At 45.7% G+C, this 27,383-nt stretch overlaps 1 protein-coding gene across 14 annotated transcripts in view; it reads right to left on the bottom strand.

Moving 5' to 3' along the window:
* Positions 1-27,383, bottom strand: part of LOC122540892 (transducin-like enhancer protein 3) — a 73,761-nt gene that overhangs the window by 11,251 nt on the left and 35,127 nt on the right. For 5 of the 14 annotated variants that reach the window (XM_043677140.2, XM_043677142.2, XM_043677145.2 and 2 more), the window contains 10 exons: positions 25,171-25,375; positions 23,490-23,506; positions 15,291-15,407; positions 14,464-14,514; positions 12,142-12,294; positions 9,003-9,129; positions 6,756-6,937; positions 6,551-6,627; positions 4,319-4,568; positions 760-1,007 (listed from right to left, as the gene is read on the bottom strand). In XM_043677140.2, the coding sequence (XP_043533075.1) occupies positions 760-1,007; positions 4,319-4,568; positions 6,551-6,627; positions 6,756-6,937; positions 9,003-9,129; positions 12,142-12,294; positions 14,464-14,514; positions 15,291-15,407; positions 23,490-23,506; positions 25,171-25,375 (1,427 nt within the window). The remainder of the gene's footprint in view (positions 1-759; positions 1,008-4,318; positions 4,569-6,550; positions 6,628-6,755; positions 6,938-9,002; positions 9,130-12,141; positions 12,295-14,463; positions 14,515-15,290; positions 15,408-23,489; positions 23,507-25,170; positions 25,376-27,383) is intronic. The other 9 variants (XM_043677141.2, XM_043677143.2, XM_043677148.2 and 6 more) reach the window with 4 other exon arrangements.

The raw sequence follows: 27,383 nt of genomic DNA, 5'->3' as shown, positions 1-27,383 counted from the left end.
TCATAGAATCCCTACAATGTGGAAACAGGCCATTTGGTCCAAAATGTCCACGCTGATCCTCTGAACAGTATCCCACCCAGACCCATTCCCCTACCCTATTCCTCCGCATTTACCCCTGACTAATGCACCTAACCTACACATCCCAGAACATTATGGCCAATCCACCCTAACCCGGCAGGCACTCTGCCTCTATTCCTGATGAAGGGCTTTTGCCCGAAACGTCGTTTTTTCTGCTCCTTGGATGCTGCCTGACCCGCTGTGCTCTTCCAGCACCACTCTAATCTAGAATCTGGTTTCCAGCATCTGCAGCCCTTGTTTTTACCTAATTCACCCTAACTGGCACATAGAGTCATAGAGATGTACAGCATGGAAACAGACCCTTCGGTCCAACACCTCCATGCCGACCAGATATCCCAACCCAATCTAGTCCCACCTGCCAGCACCCAGCCCATATCCCTCCAAACCCTTCCTATTCATATACCCATCCAAATGCTTCTTAAAATGTTGCAATTGTACCAGCCTCCATCACTTCCTCTGGCAGCTCATTCCATACACATACCACCCTCTGTGTGAAAAAATTGCCCCTTAGTTTTTTTTATATCTTTGGATTGTGGGAGGAATCTGGAGCATCCAGAGGAATCCCACGCAGACACAGGGAGAACATGCAAACTCAGACAGACTGCCGCCAGAGGCTGGAATTGAACTGGGGTCCCTATCGCTGTGAAGCAGCAGTGCTAACCACCAAGCCAGTAGCCTTACCTGACCAGTGTTTGATTGTGTAGGTCCCAGACAGCAATGTTCCCATCGCTGCAGCAAGAGAAGCAGACTTTAGCGTCAGGGCTGATGGCCAGCGCGTAGCAGGCAGGCGCCGAAGAGGTGAGCTCAGCCTTGATCCTTGGCGTGGGGGAAGCGAGATCCCATATTGTTAGCGTGCTCGCTTCCCCTCCCACAATCAGCGTACGGCCATCCGGGAGGAGTTTGCAGGAACGGATGTAATTATCTCTGTTCTGTGAGGAAAATCAGAGCGGGGGACAGAGGGAGACAAACAACCACGTTACACAAAATAGAGGGCATCCCATCCCAACCGAAGCAAGGGTCAGCACGCACTCCTCTGCATCATGAGGTCGTGGAGTCAAGTCTGACGCCAGACAGTAAAACACTAAATTTAAACTAAATCTAGCCAATACAAGCATGAAGGTTTTGTCTGGGCAGGAAGGTATAGAGTCCAGGTCAAAGGGAGTATAAACCCAGATTAGGAGTGGAAAATGGAAACCCTCCATAACAATCAATCTGGAACTATCTTCCTTCTAAAAGAGGAACTGTTGAAGTTTAGGTATTCAAAAAAACTTCAAAACTGAAGCTGGTTAGAGTTAGGCTCAGGTAGTAAAGGCTGCAGCTGAATAGATCCCGTTAAAAGTACAGACCTGCCAGGACACTATCAGAGCTGTGTAATGGGCTGAATGGCCTCTAAGACTGACTTAGAAAAGCTGAGAGGGCTTTCCTCCAAACACTGGGTTTCTGAACTCCATAGAAATGTCCAAGTGGTTTAGTTTGCTAAATCTCATATGCTCTAATGGCTTTCCCCACGATATCTCGGGAAGTTAAATCAGTTATCATCAAACCTTAAGTTAAAGTCATTTCGAGATGCCCAAGACTATCACATTAACGGCACAGCTCAGAGGGCCAAAGGATTTTGACTATCCCAGCATTCAATAAGAGCAACATTTATTCTGTTTAGGCTCTCCTTTCAAAAACAAGAAGTTCAGTAACAATCATCTTGCAGAAAGTTAACTATCATTCACAAAACTGATGTGGTTCAGGCCAATCAGTCCAATCTGGGTCAGCCAATTAGCTACTATCTACACCATAAAATAGAGGAAAATGAGGCCATTCACCCCACTGAATCTGCTCCACCATTCAATCATGGCTGATATGTTTCTCAATCCCCTTCTCCTGCTTTCTCCCCTTGATCCCTTACTAGTCAGGAACCCCTCTCTCTCTGTCTTAAATACACTCAATGACTTGGTCTCCACAGCCCTCTGCAGCAATGAGTTCCACAGATTAACTACCCTCTGGCTGAAGAAATTCCTCCTCCTCTCAGTTCTAAAGGGTCATCTCTTCAATGAGGCTGTGCCCTTGGGTCCTAGTCTCGCCTTCTAGTGGAAAGATCTTCTCAACATTCACTCTGTCCAGGCCTCAGTATTCTGAGAGTTTCAAACCAGATCCTCCCTCATCTTTCTAAAGCCCCAGTGAGTACAGATCCAGAGTCCTCATACGACAAGTTCTTCATCCCTGGGATCATTCTGGTAAACCTCCTCTGGGTGACAGTGTCTCTTTGATGTGGGAACAATTTAAATGTTTTCTCACTCCAGTGCCCAGCTGGTAATAGCAGCTCCATGGGTGACAATCTCACCTCAAGGCTCCAGACTGTGCCTCAAGCTCTGCTCCAGAGTTTGAACAAAATCCAGATAGATGCTTCTGTGCAGTAATCATATGAATCCCTATTGTGTGGAAGTTGGCCATTCAGCCCATCAAGTCCACACTGACCCTTCAAAGATCATCCCACCCAGATCCACACTCCTTACCCTATCTCTGTAACTCCCGCTGCGAATCTACACAGCCTGCATGTCCCTGGATACTATGGGAAATTTAGCATGGCCAATCCAGCTAACCTGCCCATCTTTGCACTATGGGAGGTCACTCACACACACACAGTGTGGACTCCAATCACTTAAGGTGGGAATCAAACTCAATCCCTGGCAATGTCAGGCAGCAGTGCTAACCACCAAGCCACCATGCTGCCCAGTACTCGGCCGTCCCCTCAGATGAGCATAAGACTACCTTGCAGAGAAAGGGAGATCTCCCAGTGTCATGGCTAAAATTTATCCCTCATGGTTTTCTCACTGATGTCCCTAGGAACTTACTATGTGCAAATTGGCTGCTGTTTCTCCTACATTACAACCAGCATTCAAAATAAACCAGGAGCATGAATGAATTCAGGCCCAAATAAGTAATGAAGGTGCTGACTGATCGAAGGAAATGTGAAACTAAGGGAAAAAGAGTGTGGCTATGCAGGGGAGGGTGGAAAAGGTGTTTGGCTGCCAACTGGGGGATTGGCCGATCGAGGGAGGCAGAGAGAGAGCGTACGAAGAAATGAAAGCATAGAATACGCAAGTAACTAGGAACCAGGAAAACAGGAGCTCGGTGAGGAGATAAATTTCTTCAAGATTAACAAGTTTTTTAACAAAGTGTGTGCTCAACGAAATAATGTGTGTCAGAATTTAAAAGCTTTTCTTACAGTTATGACTTTTAAGTTTAATGAGAGGAGGAGTGGTAAAGAATAACAATGAATTTTACAAAATTATATTTTGAGGGACAACAGACCCATCACCACAAATACAGAAGGTATTGTTACTACGGGAGACGACAGCACCTGAAGGAAGAGTTAGTGAAACTGAAAAATCTCTGAAAACAGAAAAAAGTTGGCTTTGACATCACTTCAAGAGCGCAAAAGAAACAAAAGTTATTTTGGTTTCAGTTCATTTCATTGACTGCAAATGTTTGGGATGTTTAGAGGTGGTGAAAAGGTGGCATATGAATGCAAGTCTTTGGAATTCCCTCCCTAAGGGCATTGGGGTCAACCCACAGCAGGTGGACTGCAGCAATTCAAGGAGGCAGCTCACCCCCACCTTCAAGGGGCAACTAGGGACGGGCAATAAACACTGGGCCCAGCCAGCAACATCAATGTCCCACAAATGAGGTTGCTCTCAGTGGTACATTCACATTTTAAGTCGCACTATACGCAGAACATGCTGACGTCTAATCCAACAACATCTGTCAGTAGGTGACCCAGATTTCTTGTGTCAAGGTGAATGCTCCCTTCTGTATAAAACATTCAGAAATCCCTGCCTTCCCCCCCCCACCCACAAACTGCACAGCTCCTCAAAACTCTGACACATGACAAGGTGGCTCAGTAGTTAGCACTGCTGCCTCACAGCACCAGGGACCCGGGTTCAATTCCCACCTCGGGCAACTGTCTGTGTGGAGTTTGCACATTCTCCCAGTGTCTGCGTGGGTTTCCTCCAGGTGCTCTGGTTCCTCCCAAAGTCCAAAGATGTGCAGGTTAGGTGAACTGGTCATGCTTAATTACCCATAGTGTTAGGCGTAAGGGAATGGGTCTGGGTGGGTTGCTCTTCGGAGGGTCGCTGTGGACTTGTTGGGCCGAAGGGCCTGTTTCCACACTGTAGGGAATCTAATCTAATCAACTCCTGCCCATCCGACTCGGAGTTGGTCCAGCGCCTAGCTCCGTTGCACTTACAAGGCAATCTAACTGGGAGACAGGGCTCTTGCTGCCTGGTTGGCTGATGTCCCAGATTTTCACACAGCCTTTGCCTCCTGTGTACACGTGCCGCGTGGGGTTGCTGATGGTGACGGCGCACACCACTTCGCCGTGGTTCAGCGTGTTGATCTGCCGGGCGTGTCGTGGGATACCAGGCCCAATCAAGGCATCGGGGGGAAAGGGAACGGGCTGCATCTGTCCATCTGCACTCACGTGAAAGGAATACGCTCTGGGGAGGGGAGAGACACCAGAGAAATTAGATAACAGGCTTAGAAAAATGAAAAACGCGAAGCATTCCCGCTTTAAACACTAAGCGCACAATAGTTCCCTTCGCACAACAGGCATTTACAAGAATCTGTCAGCATTCCAGACTGACATCTTACAGTGCAGAGGACAGCCATTGGGCCCATCGGACCAGTGCTGGCCCCTTGCTAGAACTACCCAATTAGTCCCAGTCCGCTAACCCAGTCAGTCCGTCAGTCATTTTTAATTAAATGTTTATCCAATCCTCTCATGAGATGCATTGCTGTTCCCACAGCACCAACAGCACATCCAAGTTCCGATAACATACTACTAGGATGGTGCTGGTGCGCAGGGGAGGTTTTGGGAGGAAAAAGAAAGGAAAAAGAAAAAAAAACAGAACAAGAGAAAGAGAAAGAAAAAGAAAAAGGAAAAAAACAGAACAGGTTGCTAATGCTTCTTCTACCTTACACCTATTTCCATTACTGAAAATGTGTTGCTGGAAAAGCGCAGCAGGTCAGGCAGCATCCAAGAAGCAGGAGAATCGACGTTTCGGGCATGAGCCCTTCTTCAGGAATTAGGAGAGTGTGCCAAGCAGGATGAGATAAAGGGTAGGGAGGAGGGACTTGGGGGAGGGGCGTTGGAAATGCGATAAGTGGAAGGAGGTCAAGGTGAGGGTGATAAGGTGAGGGTGATAGACCGGAGTGGGGGTGAGGGCAGAGAGGTCAGGAAGAAGATTGCAGGTTAGGAAGGTGGTGCTATTTCCATTAGTCTCCTGCTATTTCTACAAATAGAAAACAAGTACTTCTACTTAATCCAATTGAACCAACACACATTGTTCAGCGTCTACAGTAGATCCCTTCAGAACTCAATGGATAATAACCTCAGGTTCCACACAAACTGCAGAGGAAGTAACTCTGAATGGTTTCATCTCTTTTCCCACCTACTGGAGCTCACCATTCTCATACTGGGCTTGAAATATAGACAGCCTATAGTTTCACATAATAGCAATATTGGTATCTAGCAACTGAGTATGTACTGTAGCTGCATTAAAGACAAAATACTGCAGATGCTGGAAATCTGAAACACAAATTGCTGGAGAAACTCAGCAGGCCTGGCTGTATCTATAGAGAGAGAAAAACAGAGCTAATGTTTTGAGTTCAGTCTGAATCTTCAGTGGAACGGTTTAAAAAAAAAGTATCATACTGACTCAAACATTAACTGTTTTTTAAATTCATTCATGGGATGTGGAGTGGGCCAGCATTAATTGCTCAGAGGGCAGTTAGGCGTCAACTATATTGCTGCAGGTTTGGAGTCACATGTGGGCCAGACCAGGCAGGAATGACAGTTTTCTTGCCTAAAAAGGGCATTAGTGAACCAGACGGTTTGTTTACAACAAACAGCAATGGTTTAATGGTCATCATTAGACTAGCTTTTCTTTTCATTCCAGATTTTGTTGAATTCAAATTTCACCATCTGCCATGGTGGGACTCAAGCTGAGCACCGGCCTTAGCGCTAGTTTGGTGACTTCGCCATGGCACGACCAGGGTGGAGGGAAAGCAAGGTCTGCAGATGCTGGAGATCAGAGGTGAGTGTGTGCTGCTGGAAAACCACAGCGGGTCAGGCAGCATCCGAGGAGCACGAGAATCGATGTTTCGGGCATAAGCCCTTCATCAGGAATGAGGTCACCATTACTCTTGGATGCTGCCGGACCTGCTGTGCTTTACCAGCACCACACTCTCGACTCTGCACTCCCACGTCCCCAACTCTCTCCACAGACCTGCTGCGTTTCTCCAGGATTCTGTGTGCTATAACTGAACCGCTCCAAAACTCCAGTTTTTACTCAAAAAACAAAGATTTATTTCTTTTATGAGCCATGAAACATCAGCAAATTAGCACTATAATCGAGCCACATTATAACACACTTCCACCATAATTCCGAAAATGCACAGCGGGATTGGAAAAACTTACGGTTTCCCTCCAGGTATTGAGGCAAGACTGGCAGGGAGTCCAGGCGCTCGCATGTGCGAATGAGGGTCAAAGCTGACCTGTTCAGAGAGATGCAATGCACAATTGAGTTTATATTCATTGACAGGCGCTGTCAATAACAGCCCACTTTTAATTCGGAGAAAATTGCAAGGAATTGTGATGAGAAAGAGTGAAGTTCATTACGTACACCTCCAAAGCTCACCATAGGAGATCGATAGGCGGCCGCTGCAGCGCTCATCTGCGGTGAGATGCTGTGGAGACCAGGGTAAGCTCCTGGACTGGTCAGTGTGCCGTTCATCTCATGGTGAGACATCATCGCAAATGGGGCATACGAGCCAGTCAGAGAGATCGGGGCACGAAGAGTCGGTGCTGGAAGCCAATAAACAAGTTCACACAAGCTGGTCAGTAACTCCTCTGGCAAGTCATAACCGCAGCTCAGTGGTTAGCATGGCTGCCCCACAGTATCAGGGACTTTGGGCAACTGTCTGTGTGGAGTTTGGACAGGTCTCCTCCCACAGATGTGCAGGATGGATGGATTGGCCATGGGAAATGCAGGGTTACAGAGGACGGACACACACACACACACACACACATTAACACACACATTAACACACACATTAACACACACATTAACACACACATTAACACAAAAGCATCCCAAATGTACAACATGGTACTAGAGCTGCCGATACACCAGGATTGGGCTGGAGTCTGCAAGATTCATAAAATTAATTTGCAGGAATCTACCACAACCAAATTATCTGGGAGAAAGCTCATTAGCCAAGTTATAAAAACACTTCAGAAACAGATGATTCAACTACTGCTGAACTTAGACTCATATTTGCAAAAGTAAACCTACACATACAGGCATGCACATAACATTTCCACTCATTCAGCATCTTTAAAACCTCCTTAAAAGACAATGATTTCTCTTTACGAACTCATCCTATAATTCAACTGCAAGGCTGATTTTACATTTCAACTCTTTAGAGAAACTCCTAAAGATTCAATAGTGTTGAATCTTCCACCCAAACCACTTCACGTAGAGATGGATGTGGAGGGGTTGGTGTTGGGCTGGGGTGGACAAAGTCAGAAGTCACATGACACCAGGCTCTAGTACAACAGGTTTACTTGAGATCACCAGCTCTCGGAGCGCTGCCCCTTCATCAGGTGAAGTGATTTACAATAGACCATGTGTCAAAATAAAGGGTCATTTCAACAGACAAACTTATTCATATTCAGCACTTATCCAGTGAACTGGAGAATAGGGGAAAATGTTGCCACCTTATATTAGGGTAGTTCCTACTTTATGCTGAGAGTCTAAACTCCAAAATAAACATGTCAGGCAAAATTCACTGAAAACAAAATGGCCTAATTTCTATAAAGTCGAGTTCACAGGAGCCTGTCCATTTGTGTCTAAGAAATTTAAACAATACAAGGTTTAAAAATAATAACGGTCTTATATGGGAAAGAGAGGATGATATATGGTCTCTTTACTCTGCTATTCAAAAGAGATGATAGTTAATCCATGACCAAACTCTTGTAGACTTGCCTTTGGCTTATCCTCTTTAATAACCTTAACGATATCTACCCATTTGAGACAGACCATCAATAATTGAATTGATTGTTCTTCATGGGAGTGTTCCAAACCTCTACCACGCTTTGCATGCAGAAGAGTTTTCCCAATTGCACACAGCACCAATCTCAAACCACCCCAACATTTCCCCTTTGATCAAATCACCCCATAACTTTCTAGAATCCAGGAAAAACCACCCTGGTTTGAGATTTCTCCTTGTAATTTAACCCTGGAGTCCATTCTCATCAGCCATTACTACATTATCACTTCCAGACACAAACCATGTGTAAAACATTGCCCCTCCTGTTAAAGGTCAATTTGGGTTGTGGTGCCATGTGGCACTCAGTTGATTTTGTTTTTATTTTAGTGGACATATGGGGGATGCGGGGGGGGGGGGCTTCACTGACAATGCCAACGTTTATTGCTAGTCCCTAGCTGCCTTTGAGAAATTGGGGGTGAGGTGCCTTCCTGAGTAGCTGCAGTCCATGTGCTGAAGGTAGAACCACAATGCGGATAAGGAGTTTCAGCAATACTGACCCAGCCACACTGAAGGAATAGTGATGGATTGCCAAGTCAGGATGGTGAGGGGCTTGGCGGGGAGCCTGCAGCCGGTGGTGTTCCATTGCACCTGCTGCACGTCTCCTTCTAGATGGAAGGGGTGATGGATTTGGAAAGTGCTGTCTAATGAGCCTTGGTGATTTTCTGAATTGCATCTTGTGGATGGTACACACAATCATACACGTTGTTAGCTGGTCGTGATTTTTCCGTGACCATCAACGATGGAACACAAACCAAACCCAAGACCTTCGCGTATTAATAAACATAACAAGAATCAGAAACAGAGTTGGAGACAGTTACCTAGCGAGTCCACACTTGGGGGTTTCCCTGCTCTCAGTCCTGGTGTTGAACTGGTACCGGGAGTCGGGGCGTCATTCCGTGGGGTTGGCGTATTTGACTTCAGCCCGGGAGTCGATGATTTATCATTCTGAAAGAAAAAACGAAAAATGATCAGAGGCTATCTGACCGAGCGAAACAAAGAACTACAGACCGTACAGATTGCAAATGCTGGAAGTCAGTCAGTAGATGTGGAGCTGGAAGAGCACAGCAGGTCAGGCAGCATCCAAGAAATAGGAACCTCAATGTTTCAGGCTGAAACCCTTCATCAGGGTCTTGGTCCCAAACATTAAGTCTTCTGTTCCTCCGATGCTGCCTGGCCTGCTGTGCCCTTCCAGCTTCACATCTACTGACTCGGCACAAAAAAAAAGTATTTCTATTGAAATCAGTTATACAGCACAGAAACAGACCCTTCAGTCTAACCAGTCCATGAGCACGTTCCCAAACTAAACTAGTCCCACCTGCCTGTATCTGGCCCATTTCCTTCCAAACCTTTCCTAATCATGGACTTATCCAAATGCCTTTTAAGTGCTGTAACCATACCCGCGTCCACCACTTCCTCTGTCAGTTCCTTTGACATGCAAACCACTGTGTGTAAAAAGAGTTGCCCCTCATGTTCTTTTTAAAATCTTTCCCCTCTCACCTTTAAAAACATGCTCCTAGTCTTGAAATCTCCCCCGGAACAAGGGTTTGAGTTACACAGAGAGGCTGGGACTTTTCTCACTGCAGCGTTAGGAGGCTGAGGGCTGACCTTATATAAAGGTTTATACGGTCACGAGGAGCATAGCTAAGGTGTTCCACATCCTTACAATGGTCCAAGGATTTCACAGCTAAATAAGTTCGAGACATTAAAGATTGCCTTGGAAGGTTGTGGGTCAGTGGGAGACATTGATTTCTCCACTGAATGGTGTTTAGTGGGATTTTTACAAAACCCTTTACTGTATCAGTCACTTATGCAACACTGAGCTCACCCCAGAATTACTCAGATATGCCGCAATCACAAGACTGGTTTACTACACCCAGTGTAAGTGCCAAATAGAAAAATGTTCAGCTGATCATATGCCATTCTGAGTACTTGGAGGGAGTTTGATTCTAACTTTCATCCTCCAAACATAACGGATTTTGTGTTTTGAGAAAAGCTAACATCAGTCACAGAGAAGCAGCAAATTACAACTGGCACATGGCCCAGATCAGACCGTTTTGTAGGACTGGTCTTTACTCCATTCTAACCCCCTCTCACTACATCAACAGACCCTTCATTTTTAACCAACCTGGTCTGGGGAAAGTGACTATTGAACCCAGGCCTCCTGGCTCATATCAGGACACTACCACTGTGCCACTAGATCCCTAATGGGTCCTTTTGTAGCTTGCCTGCAAATGCACTCATGTGGTTTGTATTAACCATATCAGAAAAGTTCTACATTTTAACCACTCACTGGGTAAGGATGATCACATGGAATTTACAGCAGATAGCCAGGCTATTCAGCCCATCTGGTCAGTGCTCATGCTTCTACCTGAGCTCTCCTCCTACCCCCCACCTGCACTCCCCAAATCAGCTCATTTTCTCTCTTATTCCGCCCTCAGTCTACCCCCATGAAGTGTCCGCAGAATTCCTCATCTAGATGGCTATGAAGGCTTTGTATTTAATATTTTTTCATGATTGGAGTTGAAGGGTTATGGAAAAAAAAAAGATTTATTTCCAAGTTCTGTGGATGCCTGAATTGTTCGTCTTAAACTGAGTGCAGTGACGTGGTGGAAAGCCAGTGATAATGGGTTGGTGAAGGGCGATGTACACATTGATCTCTCTCTCAAACTGACTGCAAAACTCCATTTAACACCAGCTAAAACTTCCTGTAGGAACACACACCAAACACAAAACAGATTTAAAAGAAAATCATCTAAGGCTACATTCATCCCCATTACTTTCAACTTCTCCCTTGCTAGCACAATACAGCAATGTAGCCTTAACATTGCAAGATTCATTTCAACATAATACCATCACATGACCCCCCCCCCCGCCCCAAACCGCAGCCTCTCTTGCTCTCCAACTCTGAATCAAGGCCACTACCCTTCCACTGACTTGCTGCAACTGATATACATAACACTGGCAAGTCATTGAAAGGAAAAAAAAACACATCACTGATTGAAACAATCCTGGACTCCGACAGTAACCTTGGAGCTTTTTACAGGAGCAGATGTATTTGAGAGAGAATTCCAGCAAATGACAGCCAGCTGGCTTAAGGAGTAACCACTGTACAGTCAAACAAGAAACCAGAAAGTAGGGCAACCCTAGAGAAGGAAGGGGTCAGGCATTTGACAAATTCTGAGCGAGTAGTGAGTTACATCTTGAAAATTATGAAAATAAAAAAGTTATTTCGTTTAGCAATGTAGCACACTGGCAATGCAAAATGTGTTTCAACTTCCAATGTATATTGCTTTAGGGTTCTCTTGCAAGGAGCTCCTAGAGAACACAAATTCAACATCTATTTCCAATGGAATCAATGGTTCACTTCAAGTCATTTCCCTCTAAACCCAGAGGTTATCAGCCGGAGTCCTTTGTAGATGGTCAAACACACTCCTGCTGTATGTCAACAATATCAGAGGAGGCCGGATTGTCACACTGGGTCAACAAGGTCACTGGGGGTCTGATGGACACAAGACGTTCCTGTGTTTTAACCAGACACAGCCAGATTGAAGAATTGTTGCTGTTTCTGTTGGTACCTTATCCAAACCCCATTTAGTATAGGGGCATTTTCTCCCTTAAAATAAAGAAACCTGCCCCACTATTGCCCTTGCAGCTCTACCCACGCCTCATGATCCCCTTCCCAGTGGAAGAGAGGGAAGGAGGTAGGGAGGGGAGATAAGGAGAGAATTGCTTGGGGGGGGGGGATGATTATGATAATGAGAGCACACTGGGAATCACTCTGGATTAGCTCTGGCTGTTCAGTCTAGACAATGGTCAGAATTTCACTGACCACAACATGCTCTCCTTCCTGTCTGATTGTAGAACCAGATGCACCTAACCTCAATGGTAGGCCAAGACATTAAACCCTTTCAGAGCAAGCGAGTGAGAGGCAGAGGGAGAGCAGTGGGTTATACTCACATGTCCAATATCTTTTGTTTTTGACGAGGGGGTGCTGCTTGATGATGCAATAGAGGCTGGGCTGTTGGGTGCATCTTTCTTTATCCCTCGGGCCTTGTCCAGGCCATTCTCCCGCGGCGAGTGAGCGGGGCTAACACGGGGTGTAGCTGGGTCCTGCCATTATAAACACAGCACTAATTGTTGGAATGAGACACTGACAAACAGTGATTGAGCAAGATTTAAAGAGATGAGCCAGTGTGGTCTCCCTCAAATAATTTAACTCTTTTATCAAACAGCCATATTTCCAGGAATAACAGCAAAATTCCTTTCCCATGAGCTGGTCACTTCTCCAGAACATTGCAAATCCTCCCACGCCACACAACACTCAATAAGGTCAAAGTATTGAAGGTCATGGAGGGGCTTTTCCAGAGAACCTGTCAGTTCCCTCCCCCTCCCGCCACCAAATCCCTACCCTGCCATCTCAAAAGACACAGCCTCCTGCAGTGGACTCATAGCTCCGCCCCCTAGCTCATTGCCAACAGCTGTCTTACAGTAAGAGCAACAACACAGTAGCTGGAAGGCTCTCTCTTTCATCTATAAGAAGCCTTTGGCATAGGCCTCTGTTGTGGATGGGGAGGAGAAAACGTTTTCTCACAGCGGGTCATTGTAATCTGGAATTTACTCTCTAAAAACAAAAAAAAAGGTGGTGCAACCACAGTCAGCAGCAACTTTCAAAAAGACAATTGGGCAAATACTTGAAACTATGACTCTCTGGGTATGAGAACAAAGAGGAGTCAGAGACAACTCCCTCAGATGACACAGACTCTATAGTCTCATCCCGCGCTTTAAAAATCTGTACAGATGTGGGAACAATGGTCAATTTTCACCTCTATCATAAGGACACTCAGGCCAATTGGACAAGGCCTACATTGGCCAGTGAGGAGGTTTCATAGGATAAGGACACATTGGCAAAGTGATCGTTCGTTGTTCATTCCCAGCCACCCTTCAACTGAGAGGCTCACTCAGCTGTCTGCATTCCAAGGTGGAGGAGTTAGATATAGTTCTTAGGGATAAAGGGAATGGGGAGAAAGTGAGAACAGGGGACTGCGTTAGATGATCAGCCATGATCATATTGAATGAGAGCTCGAAGAGCCAAATAGCCTACTCCTGCACCTATTGTCTAGGTTTCTCGTGCAGAGGGCAGTTACAAGTCAACCACAAAGTGGGTGTGAAGTCACACCAGACAGCAAATTTCCTTCCGTCAAGAACATCAGTGAACCAGATACATGTTTGTGGTTTTCAAAAAAATCAAGAAAAAAAAATTGATAGTTAATTGTCACAAGATTTGACTGATAAAACTGAAAGCAAGTTCGAGCAGTTGATATGGTGGGGTTTGATACAGGGTGTTAACCTGGGTCTGTGGAATACAAAATCCAAGGACATCACCACAAAACCAACAGGGGCTCCCGGAGTTCATAACGCCCAGTTTCACACCAGGTGACAAGGTGCATGGAGTTATTCAGGGACACGGTCAATGGTTATTTAACAAGGACAGAATAAAACAGGTGCTCAGAATTAGGGGCATCACAGAAAGGAAAACGCCAAGACAAACATTCTGGGAGGTATTCTGGAAATCTCTCTTGACAAAACAAAGTAAAAACGTCAGATAAACAAGATGAAATCTCCCACGAGAGCCAACATCTGACAGGAAATCTGGAAATGTGATGGTAATGTCACTCTTTTCCAAATCCTAGGATTTATCCTGGCTTTCACCAGGTACAAAAGAGCAGGCAGGCAGAAGGAGGTGAAGGTTCCTTCAATTTCTAGACCAAATTTAGAAAGATGCCCATCTTCATATAACTGATCTTGGTCTAAAGTTCCTCTAACAAAAAAGGAACCTTAGTAAGGCAGTGTGAAAATAGCAATTTTGCCTGCTCTAGCCACTCAAAAAAAAAATCAGCATAGAATGATCAGATATTTTTTAAACTCATTCACAGGATGTGGGCATCACAGACTGTACCGCCCATTCCTAATTGCCCAGAGGGCAGTTAAGAGTTAACCAAATTGTGGGTCTGGACTCACATGATGGCCAGACCAGGCAAGGACTGCAGATTTCCTTCCACACTAGGTGAAGGAGATGGGGTTTTCCCTGAACCTATGATGGATTCATGATCATTAGACTCTTGATTCGGTTTTTAAAAATTGAATTTAAAAATTTGGTGGGATTCTAACCTGGGTCCACAGACATTATCTGGATCCCTGGATTCACACTCCAGTGATAATACCGCCAGGCCATCACCTCCCCCTTATTTCCTGGTGTAAAGAAAAATCACTAATTCCTACCTCATTGGAAACATCTACAACCAAGTCATCGCTTTTATCACCGTCACTGTCCTACAGAAAGAGCGAGAAACTAAAGTTACTCAGCATCCAGTTAAAGACTGACCAATGTTCACTTCACAACTAAAACTTCCAGCACCTTCAACGTAAAATAAATCTTTTAGAGGCTGGGTGTGCTCAATGGATACCATATGGAGATTAGGAGGAGATCAATAAATGCATAAAAGAAAACATTTAATTATATAGTGCCTTTCACAATCTCTAAACATCTCAAAAAGTGTATTACAGCTGAGTAACGCTCACCCTAAGCTTCAAGTGACAATTGATGTGTAAACACCATTCCCAGCATTCTACTTATGGAAGTAACAGCTACCCACAGACCTTAGGGCTGCACGAAAAGAGAGGGACACAGGAGTCAAGCAAGTAGAAATATAGCAGCCCATTCGTGCGTAGTGCACTATGAGGTATAGGTGGAGGGAGAGAAATTGGCCCAGGACATTAGGAGGAAAAAAAAAATCACCCCAGCGCTCCCTCCTTCAATAGTGCCATAGGATGTTTTATATAATAAGGTGGATGGGACATCGATTTATATGCATTTTTGAAATACAGCACTGACTCAAGTGTTGTCTTCCCTTGGTACTGCACTGGGAATGTCAGCCTGGATCCTGTACGCAACATTCTGGACTGAACTCACCCTAGCTCAGCTGTGGCTGACGACAGCTGAGTTGGAGAATCAAATTTTGAGAGGCTTTAAAATCCATACACAGCCCACCAGCCCAGTCTCACTAAATCTTCAAATCTTCCAAAAACAGCACTACAATCCAACTTACATATCTGTTCATGGCCTCCTTCTCTTCCACCTTTCGTTTCTTTGCATCCAGATACTCTGAGGAACTCCTGCTGTTCCTCTCGGGCCTCAGACTGTCTGATGGTGAGATACAGTTATTCTGCAGGGAAACCAGAGGGGTTAGTCAAAGACCTAAGCAGAGCAACTCATTACCACTCAGACCAAGAACGGAGCTGATCAAAGATCACTGAACATCAAATCCAATACAAGAGTGCAAGACAGACGTGCAATCGGAAAGCGTACAGCAAGATACACAGTCATTCTGTATTGCCTGAATTATCCTGGAGATAAAGCCACATGACTGGAAGCAAAGGTGGTGCGAGGGGTAAACATTTTAAAATAGTTATTTTTATTTGAACAGCCAAGAATCATCAGATTCTTCTCACTTCTTCCTTGACTGAGGGAGGACGGGATGCCACAAGGGAGACAAATGGCTTCCTTTGAGTCTTTTGTGGTGTAGTGGTAATGTCCCTACCTCTGGACCAGGAAGTCTCAAGATCCATTGGAGGGGAGGGGAGATGGGGGGATGGTGATGATTTAGTGGCATTATCACTAGACTATTAATCCAAAGATCCAGGTAATGTTCTGGGGATCGGGAGATGGTGGCATTTGAATTCAATTTAAAAAGTGAAACCTGGAAATAAGGGCCTAATGTTGACTGCCAATCCCATTGTCAACTGCTGGAAAAAGCCCATCTGGTTCACTAATGCTTTACTTACTGTAGGGAAGGAAACTACCATCCTTATTGGGTCTGGACCACATGACTCTAGACCCACAGCAGTCCCATCAACACTCGAGACAGCAATTGTCCCTCACACAGCAGCACCAGGAACAATGGGAGAAGGACTACGCAGCAGGCAAGCACGGACAAGGAACAGGGACGCGACGAAACTAGCAGTCATCTTATTGCAAAGAGGAAAACAACCAAGGCATACAGCGAGCAAACTAGAGTCACTTTCAGTTAGCTCCTCTTTAAAATACACCCCTCAAGATTGTTACAAGCCAGCGAGGAAAGAAATTAAACTGCACACAGCAGAGCATTCCCATGTCACTATGAATGGAAATATGCAACAGGTTTGTGTGTTATTGGAAAAGACATGTTAGCCTGGGATTGAAAGCCAGCTTCAAACTGTCAATCACTTCAGAGCACAAGCGCTCCCAAAGTACTCCAGTACTTTACAGAATGCAAGGCCGGAATATGAAGACTGAACAGACGCCTCATTGCTTGAGAAATAAAAAAAAAGAGGAAGGGGACAAACACACAAATCAGCGAGATTTCAATCTCTATTCAACTCCATCCAGAAACCCACTCATTCAGCGAAACAAAGAGAAGGGATTTAGCCTGGAGACTGTAATACAAGCCAACATTAGGCCTAACAACTTGCTAATCAGCCGTGCTTTACATTTAAAGCATCAACTCATTCATTTCCAAAACTGCTGCAGGTACAGAATAAGGCAGTTCAAGAGGCAAGCTCCCTAAAGGAGCTCTCACAGCGTGAGCTGCCTGAGTGAACCGCTGAGAGTGGAAAGGCACGAAAAGAATGTATCAGGCTGATTGGTAGAGAGAGAGAGAGAGAGAGAGGCGGAGAGAGACACAGAGACGGAGAGAGAAACCATAGTGCCTTGTCTTCATTTCTCAATGATGCATCTATTCATTGCGCTCAAAGAGAAATAACAACAGTGTTCCTTCAGAATCATCAACCTTTCTTCGTTTGCTGGTGGGGGGTTTGAGGGGAGAATTAACTCATGACTGCGGGGAAGACCACAGAAGTCAATCAAACTGGGGAAGAAAAAGCTGGGGATATTGGAGAAGTGTTTCAAACATTTTCCAGAATCCATTCAATCCCTCAGAAAAAGCGACCCATTGCCAGCACAGCGGTAATATTCACATCATCGACAATTTTTTTTTTATTTTTCTGAATGGAGCTCTTCCAAGATCACAGCCCATTCAGGCCTTTATAGAGCTTTTCTCCAATGGGGTTTCATGGTTCTCATTTTTGGAGTGTAATAAAATAATACGCTTTTATCTTTCGGCCGCTGTGAATTTTTTATAAAGGTTATAGGAGAGCAGGCGGGCTACTCAAAGTTTTTCTTTCTGCAGACGTTTGGGACTCTTAAAGATCTGCTGAATTCTCGCCTCACTCCCCTACCCTGTCAAAGTCTTTGTGTGAAGTGACATTTTGAAAAATCAATATCAAGCGGCCACTGGTGGAGCGTGGATGTGTGTGTGCACACCTGCTTGCAAGTGTGGGTGGGTGGGAGATTGGGTGTGAGGCGTGGTCAGGGCCAATCCCAGCATCAGCTCCTCCCACTACATAAAAGCCTCAAAGTTGACAGGGGTCACTCTCCTGTACTCCCCACACCCCCCGACTTTGAAGTAAGTTTTATGTTAAAAGAAACAGTGACCAAGTATTAAAAGACAAGATTCGGCTCAGAGACTCTTGCGGATAGTCTACAGAAAGGTGGGGGATGGGCGAAGGACAGAAAATATTTTCAGCACACTTACTGAAGTCAAGATCTTCATACACCTGTTGACTGAAAAATGAAATGCCCAGATATGAAAGCAGTAAACCCCTTGCCTTACTACACAACCCCCACCCTCAGGCAGTGCCAAAATGAAATCACAGTCCAAACTGTCAAATGGACTGAAGTAGTGCTATAAGCCCAGATCTGTGAATACCTGCTCCATTACCCACTGGTGTAGATGCTCTGGGTACACTCAGGAATGTTCCTAACCTCAAACATTTCAGCTCTGGGATGTTATGGGTCACACCAAGACCAGAGTAGACCATCCTTTATTACAGCCAATAGCAGTTTGCTCTAAAACACCACAACACTTCCCAGACACACTGGCAAACAAAATTCAACCTCGAGTGATTGGAGATGGGAGAACAAGCAGCCAAGAAAAGTTTCAAAGAAATTCCTTTAAAAGGAGGACACAGGAGGTAGAGATTTTAAGATAGCCAGTTCTCTACAGCTCAACACAAGGGCCATATCAAAAGCCAGGCAACTTAGAGAGCTTCTTTCTGGCTCTTGTTTTAATGAGAAAACTGGGTTCCTGTAAATACAGGTCAAAAATTCTCATTTCTTACAGCCATTCAAAGCAACACCTCTGAATGACAAAACCCATCTCACACTCGGGAGTTGGGTGAGGGGAGGCGAGATCCCCTACACACCACCTTTCCTGCTGAATTCTAACAGAATCAGAGCAGGTACTGCACAAATGGTGGCCATTTAACCCATCATGGCACTGTCAGCCCTCTGTAACAGCAATTCAGCCAAAACTCCAGATGCAAAGTAAAAAAAAGTCAGCTTGGACTGCAGTTTTACCCAAGAGTTCTGTTCACAAATAAAGATGGAATTATTAATTTTCAGCCACATTATCCTGGGAAAGAGATGGCAGAAGATGTGGATCAATTTCAGTTTTGATGGAGCCAATTTAAGTTTTTTTAAAACCACAATTTAAACAGCTATCCAAAAGAAAATGACAAAATTGTACGTGGCAGTGAGTTCAACAATCAGTACTGTACAGACTGAGACCATTCAGGTCATCAAATTTCTTCCTGCTCTTTTGAAGAATAAAGGTCCTAGTCAGCCTGACTTGCCTACTCTTGCCCCATTACACTGCAGCTTCTCCTCCTATAAAGTATCTTTATTTGAAAGAAGTTTGGCTTCTTCAAAATACTCCATAAATGGGACTGAGTCACTGGTTGTGGAAAGTAAATGTTATTCCACATTGTACATTTCACAGTGGCCAAGTTTAGACTCAAACTTGGAAGACTGCGTGGGACTCTAAACCACAGTTGACATGTCAGGATATTAATTTAACACCAATGACAGGGCACGGAGTTGTGTTTTAAGAACACTAAATGTTTTCTGGATGTTAAGTTCCTGGTTTCACTATCTGTACCTCAGTCATACAGCACAGAAACAGAGCCTTCAGTTCAACCAGCCTGCGCTGACCATAATCCCAAGTGACCTGTGCTGCATTTAATCATTGATACCTACATGAGGAACAGGGAAAAAGATGCTGGGTGGGAGGGTAATAGAAGGAGTGGTGGGTTTAGGGTGGGGTTAGCTGGTTTGGAATAGAAATGGGATGGCTGGGCAGCTGTTTTACTGTGGATTCGACATTAGCATACAGCCAATGTTGAAACTGTGCTAATCTGTCGCTTTGAATTCCTTCTCCTGCCAACTTTTAGCTTGGACATAGTCCTCTTCTATTTTCTCCACTCATCATCTTTCATTTTCCTCCTCAGCTGCTCTCATGACCAGTTTCAAGGAGTGAATCGATTCAGGAACAGAACACATGAGGGGTAGGGGTGTGTGCGTGCGCGTGTGGAGTATCCTCATCTAAAAGGGATCTTCCTCCTGCAAGTAGCCAGTGGGAATTCCACCTCTTTCGCTATAACTGCGGAACATTCTCTGGTCCCACTGTCTGTCCTGGAGCAGGGGACTCTCTGTGGAGACATCTCACTATGGGGGTGGGGCCCACCAGTTCAAGGCCCCAGTTGACCCTGTCACTGTAAACAGTGAGTAGGCAGTTACCTACACAGCTCATGGGGTGAATCCAATTCAATGCAGATTCAATTCAATTCAATTCAATTCAAACCTTCATCATGAGGTTTGACGTCCAGTGCTCAGTCCGTCATTAGACAAGGAACAGTCAGGTTGTTGGGGCTGGGTTAAGGTGGTTTGGGGGAGGGGGCATGGACAACATTCACCCTTTGAGATGAAGATGAACACGTCCATCGTCTGCAGTGTCTATTGTCAGCTTTGAGACTTGCAGCCTCCTCAAAATTTGCTCTCCCGTCTTCGTATTATTCACAAATTTGGTAACAGAGACATTATCCAAGTCATAGAGTGTTGCAGCCCCAGCACTGATCCCATCGCCACTTCATTAGTGAGATCACCAACTTGAAAATGACCCCTTTTGGCCAACTCTGGGCTAACAAACAATCTCCTCTCAGAGCTCAGTGCCAAATTTCTTATTAAAGAATCTCTCTGAGAAACACCGAGGCAATTCTGTCCATTAAAAAGATGCTAGATAAGTTCAACGCTGTTGTTAAATCAGTCTTTGTGCAATGCTGATCCTCCTGCTATAGGAAGGATGTTGTGAAACTTGAAAGGGTTCAGAAAAGATTTACAAGGATGTTGCCAGGGTTGGAGAATTTGAACTATAGGAAGAGGCTGAACAGGCTGGGGCTGTTCTCCCTGGAGCGCTGGAGGCGGAGGGGTGACCTTGTAGAAGTTTTACAATCATGAGGGGCGTGGGTAGGATAAATAGATAATTTCCCCAGGGTAGGAGTGTCCAGAACTAGAGGGCATGGGTATGAAGGTGAGAGGGGATAGGTTTAAGAGGGGCTCGTGGTGTACCATTTCCACGCAAAGGGTGGTGTGTGTGTGTGTGCGCGTGCGTGCGTGCGTGCATGCGTGCGCGCGCGTGTAATGAGCTGCCAAAGGAAGTAGTGGAGGCTGGTACAATTACAACATTTAAAAGGCATCTGGATGGGTATATGAATAGGAAATATTTGAGGGGATACGGGCCACATACCAGCAAATAGGAGTAGATCAGTTTAGTAAATCTGGCCGGCATGGACGGGTTAGACTTAAGGGTCTGTTACAGAGCCTCAGCAATAACGCAGGAGCCTGATCAAGGATAAAACCGTTACTTAATCACAGGGGGATTTTTAGTTCTTTAGACTTGACTGCACATATTCAGAAAACTCACTCGCATGAGACATAAACTTGCAATGGCAGTGCAAAGCATCAGAATGCTTTAAACTCAACTAACAAAATGGTTTATTGCAGCCTCAGCTAACAGTTTGCTACGTGTACTCCCGCGTCATCCTCGGACAAAAGAAACCCAGAGCCTCTGGGGGAAGGTGCCAATTGGTGCTCACTCTGACAAAATTAAGGAATTGCTAACTGCCTCATGCCGTCTCACCCTAAAGGGCAGCTCTCTTTACAAAGGAAATTAGAGGCAAAAATAGCAAAAAGACTCAAAGTACCCAGAAGGTGGGTGGGGGACAGAGCTGGTGGAAGTAAAAAGGTCAAACAAAAAAAACCTGAAAAAAACCACAAACTGGCCTTTGACTAGAGGGTCGATCCCCTGTGGTGTGCAGTCATAGTATTAGCCCCAAAGTAGACAGGAAATATCATTCCTGAAGAAGGGCTCATGCCCAAAACGTCGATTCTCCTGCTCCTTGGATGCTGCCTGACCTGCTGCGCTTTTCCAGCAACACATTTTCAGCTCTGATCTCCAGCATCTGCAGACCTCACTTTCTCCAGGAAACATCATTCCACACCAACAGGAAACCGCTTTGATGAGAGGCTCAGTGCCCAACTCTATCAGAGACATGGAGCTAACCACCAGGTCTGTGCCATGCATTCAGCAACCAGTCAATGCCCCCCATTAGGGTCAGGACCAATGCAGTGGGCTGAGATCATGGAGTAGGTCAGGACTTGCCTGGGGAGAGGGGACCGACTCAGTTTCACGATGAGAGGGTTAGACCAGGAGCCCTCTCCCCACACCCACAGAGACAGTGTCAGCCGCTGGGCATTTCCAGCCTGGCTCACACGATGAGAGTTCCTGCGTTGGTCTTTGAAGGCCATTTTCCTGAATCACTTCATCACTTCTCCTCAGTACAAGGGGTGAAGCTGCCTCACTCCTGAACATGGCTTGAATGAGGGAGGGGGGGTAGGTGCCCTGACTGACCCTGGATCTGTCAGACCAACGTAAGGAACAATAAACCCCCAAATGCCAATCCCAAAACAATATTGTGATACAGCCAAGCTCCTGGGCAGCAGGATTAGATTAGATGCCCTACAGTGTGAAAACAGGCCCTTCAGCCCACTGACCATTTGAAGAGTAACCCACCTAGACCCATTCCCCTACATTTGCCCCTGACTAATCCACCTAACACTATGGGCAATTTAGCATGGCCATCTGGGAGGAAACCGGAGCACCTGGAGGAAACCCACGCAGACACTGGGAGAACATGCAAACTCCACACAGTCAGTCGCCCGAGGCGGGAATTGAACCCGGGTCCCTGGCGCTGTGAGGCAGCAGTGCTAACCACTGAGAGAATGTTTTATTTTGCAATACAAAAGGGAGTACTCCTGTTTAGGCAACATCTTCAAAGGCTCTTAACGATTTGTAAATCAGGCCACTCTACAGAGCTAGAACCATGTTCTTCACCCTCCCTGACAGACTGGGAAACTGGAACAATGCAGAGCAATACACTTCTTAGTTCAATGCCTTCACAAATCATTATTTCACACCACTCCACTTACAAATCTCATTATCATCCACCGCAAAAATCTCCAATTACACCGAAACTTTTATTTAACATTCCCGACATTTAAAATCCATTAACCCAGACCCTGCGCACGTGTCAATGGTCTGAGTTTTCTGGAGATTGAATTGTAATTACTCTACACCAAATATCATATGAATAAAAGCAAACTTCATCTTATGAAAACGAATTGTCTTAAGTCACTGACCCACAGCGAAAGCAACGTACAGACATTAACACGAGTGTGTGAATGAGCACTTGCACAAGGAAAGAGAGAGAGGGACAGAGCGAAGCAAAAAGAACAGAAAGATGACCAAGGAGAGAGAAGCAAGACAGCAACTGATTAGAAAGATAAAACGTAGTCAGTTCTTACTCCGCTTCCCAAAGATTTAACAGAGAGCAATTTAGGACACTGACAAAGAGAGTTTGCAGTCCAGCTGTGTGATAAACTTTATAAAATACAGCCAAGTTAGGAACAGGACTAGAACGGTGGTGAAAGGTTCATGATCCATGTGGTAACTATTCAAACTACAAACTTGCAACTTGGGGTTTATTAGTCTGAGGTAATTGTCATGTTAGCCAGTACATTTTCACACAGCTATCAGGCAGAGGGCAAGAGTGAACCAACAGCAATAGGAGGAAAAACCCCCTTAGACAGCGAGCGATCACAGCCTTGCCCGAAAGCGTGCATGGTGGAGGTCAAATCAATTATGGCTTTCAAGAGAAAATTGGATCATTATCTACAGAGGAATTCAGCGTGCAGCCACCGGGAAGGTGCTGAGCTCTTTGTCCTTCCTGTGGTGTGAAGCTCAAAAGGAGAGGGAAACGAGGAGGTCAAATAAAAATCACATCACAAAACTACGCGAGACAGACTGTATACTTACCACGCTGGATTCTCTCTCTGGTCAAAGGCGATGGCATGTCAGAACAGCAATGAGATCAGTGACCAGGTAGTGACAGACAAAGATAAACACGGGAAAGAGAGAAGCAATTAGTGTCTGAATTCTCAACAAATATTCAGTCCAGCATTCCAGTAATGCACTGTGAACCTGGGGTTGAGTCACCAACTCTGACCAGATCCTGCCCTGCGTGTCTGCTGTCCCAACCTCCATTAGACCATCCTCCAGCCAATTGGAAAAGGATCACATATTGAACCAATTGGATCATTTTTAATTATCAGTCTTTGATGGTTTGATGTTCTCAGCAGCCAATGTTTCCTATCAATTGCCTCAATGTTCTCTGTTCTGGGCTTTTCCCCCAAAGCAGTGCAATAAGGGAGCTGCAATTATATAGCACCGTTTATCACCAATGGATGACTCCAAACACTTTGCAGCTAATCCCACACTCATGTACGCTTGCTGTGGCAAGATAGGAAACTCCATAGCCAATTTCTGCACAGCAAGCTCCCACATTTAACAGTGCGCTAATCAGCTTATGTTTATTCGGTGATGTTGATTGAGGGGTAAACCTTAGCAAGGGCACCTGGGAGAACAGTCCTGATCTGTAAAGCAGGGTCACAGGTACTTTCCTCCTAACCCCCACCCCATCCCACGTTGTCCAGAGCAGGCAGATAGGGACTCCAAGTCCTTCCTGAAAGCCTGCACCTCCAACAGTGCAGCGCGCCCTCAGTATGCACTGCATTTGTGCTCTTGGGGGCACAGAGTGGAAATTGAACCCAGGACTCAGTCAGTCAGCGGTGAGGGCACTACTGGCCAAGCCACAAGATGCACGGCTGTCCTGGAGACTCTAAAGGATACCTGCAGAGTTGGTAAACTCCCCCCCACCACCCCCAAACCTGGATGGCAATTAACTTCATTATCACCAAAATGAAGAAAACTTCAAGTTCAGAATGAACTTGTTCAACTGCTGACTTCAAACCTCCCTAACGCTGGCTGGTGTTCAGCTTCCACCATGTTAGATCAATCAGCTGCTATCCCACTCAGTCAGACACTTCTACTACAGGTTTCAATGAGGAAGGCAGCTTAAATACCCTTCTCAGGGTAACAAGGGATGGGCAATAGATGCCTATTTCCCCAGAGTGCTCACATCCCAAGAGGGAATTGAAAAATATCTAGGAATGTCCATGACAATGGACCATTCAGCCCCTTTAACATGCTGTAGCACTCACTAAGATAGTGGCTAATCGGAGATAGTTATGGATTGTTTCCTTTTGCTACGAGTTGCTTTACAAAGTTCTAATCACATGATTTTATATCCCATTGTGCTGTGTGTCTGTCAGCTCCTTACAGTTTAGTTTCATTTCTTATCCTCTACTTTATAAACAATGTCAATTCACTCCTTTTAAATGTCACATTGTGAAGTCCCATTGAATCGTTTCCCTGTTGAAATTTCAAACGCACGGAGAACGGCAAGAAACAGAACCTTGGGAACTGAGTCTCACACACAACAGGGAGGGGTCACCGGCCAAAGGAAGTGACCATTCCCAGGATGGGACTCAAAACACCACAGAGTAAGTTCTCCAATGTGGTGTTCCCACCCACTAAGACCCGTTCACCCTTTCAAAAATAAACAAAACCGAGCACAGAGAGCCCACTCAATCCTCACCTCTGTGATCCAACTCATGGTGATTCTTCTCGTCCTTCACTGACAGGTGAGCCTGGCTTCCCAGAGCACTGGAAAGTGCCAGGAGACCAGAGGTGCTGCCAGTAACTGGGGGGATGCCTGGAGGCTGCAGGGTTGATGGATGGGGTGGCATTTGGACAGCGGGTGGGTGGGTGTGCGAGAGGTGCTGGGCCTGGAGCTGCTGCTGCTGCGGAAAAAGTAAGGGCACAATGTGTTGGAAGGAAACACAGAGATGGAGAAGAGCAGTGAGGACAATGAGGAAGTGACAGAATGCAAGAGAGAGACAGGAAAATCTCATCAGTAACATTTCACGATTAAAACAAAATTTACAAAACAAAAAAGCATCCTGCGAGAGCGAGAGAGAAAATGCCAGAAACAGTGTGGTTAATTTAACCCCAAACTGTACAAAGCAACAAAAATACTTCAGCCAGACAACAATGAAGCTTTGGGTTGGTTTTTTTAAAACCCCCTCCATACATCAGAGTAATGTCCAAATGGAGCTCTATTACTCCTCTGCGTCTTGCTCACAGGATGCAGGGGTTGTGGGATGGGGACTATCTACACCACCAGTGGTAGCCGCTTAGCTTCAAGCGAGCAATGGCCCTGGGATGAGAGAGGAGATGGTTAAGGAAGGACCTGATGTACAATGATGTACTGGAACTCTGACCCAGGTCTTCTGCACTGCCCAGCTGCCCCAGGCAATAGGACAATGCAGCATCTACTTTACCAATCCCACCCCATCTCCAGCTAAAATCTGGTAAATCAGCACAGACCCACGCAGTGTACTTTAACCAACAGCTCGTTCCCAAGTCCAGAGAGACCAACATCGCAACCTCACCGGTGATTTACAAGTCAAACTCTAACCAAAGTGCATACGTATGTGCACACACCAGAACAAATAGTCCAGAAAACAGCTCCGCAAAAAAATCAAACCACCCAAAACAGATAACATCAGTACAGTCAGCTGCACAGCCCCGGCCTACACACACACAGCACCCGTGACACAGCCCCGGCCCACACACAGCACCCGTGACACAGCCCCGGCCTACCCACACACAGCACCCACCGCAACACAGCCCCGGCCCACACACAGCACCCACCGCGACACAGCCCCGGCCCATACATATTATATAAGTTCAGATTTTTGGCTCAAGGACATGCTTTGTAGCTGTTATGGTCTCAGATTATCATTCTCATCCTTGACAGATTGTCCCTCAATTGAATACCCAGGGATTGGCTTTAAACAAGTCAAGGTTCTGGGATACCTCGGAAGCATTCATAACAGACACATTCAGAAGATAAATAGGTCAGTGTCCTCTCATTTTGAGTGAGTTGATCTTTATTTTTAATCTTTTCTTCCCATTCCACTGATGACAAACATATAGTTAGTTAAAAACCGGAATGAGCCAAGACACAATGGGCTGTCTGGTCATTGAGACACCCGCCATCCAATCGTACGGACAGGAGGGATGAACCAGAGGACTTTTCATTGACCTTGCTTGTTCTTCTCATTGGGGGGGGGGGGGGGGGGGAAAGAAAATCGGAATGTCAGAGAACAGGAGGCGGCCATTCAGGCCATCACCCCTCTACCAGCTTTGTGACAACAGGTACCCATTACTCCAAGATTTACCAGGATGTTTCTGGGAATTAAGGGGTTGGACTTGTAAAAAAAAATAGGCTGGGACATTTTTCACTGGTGGGTGCAGGAACTGTTACAACATTTAGTAGACATTTGGACAAGTACAGGACTTGGAAAGGTTTGGAGGGATATGGGCCAAGTGCAGGCTGGTGGGTCTAGTCTAGTTTGAGAACATGGTCAGTGTGGACTGTTGGACCAAAGGGTCTGTTTCCGTGTTTGATGGCTTCGCCCCCCACCCCACAGCCCTGTACACTTACTCTTCAGATTTGGTCCAATATGGAGGGTCCAATAACTCATTCATCTGAACTCTTGCACTCCAGCTATTTCTCTGCCTCACTAAGCGCCCCTGCCCCACACACCCCCACCACAGTTGCTGTTCGGACACTTGCTGACCCCTCGTAGCCAGCCCTGTCTGGACGGAGGGTGAAAGTTGATGATCGGGGCTCAGAGAGGAATAAAATCTGGCACAGGACCGTCCCCATTCTCCCCATTTCTTCCATTGACCCGAGTTAACGTGACCTTAGAAAGCAGAAGGAAGGGGTTTAGGGATAGCAGC

This window comes from Chiloscyllium plagiosum, unplaced genomic scaffold (assembly GCF_037043375.1).
Source record: "Chiloscyllium plagiosum isolate Xiang-an unplaced genomic scaffold, Cpla_swu_hap1 HiC_scaffold_39, whole genome shotgun sequence".
Classification (NCBI taxonomy): Eukaryota; Metazoa; Chordata; class Chondrichthyes; order Orectolobiformes; family Hemiscylliidae; genus Chiloscyllium; species Chiloscyllium plagiosum.
Note: the sequence above shows the minus strand (reverse complement) of the source record. Positions and strands in the feature narration are given on the sequence as shown.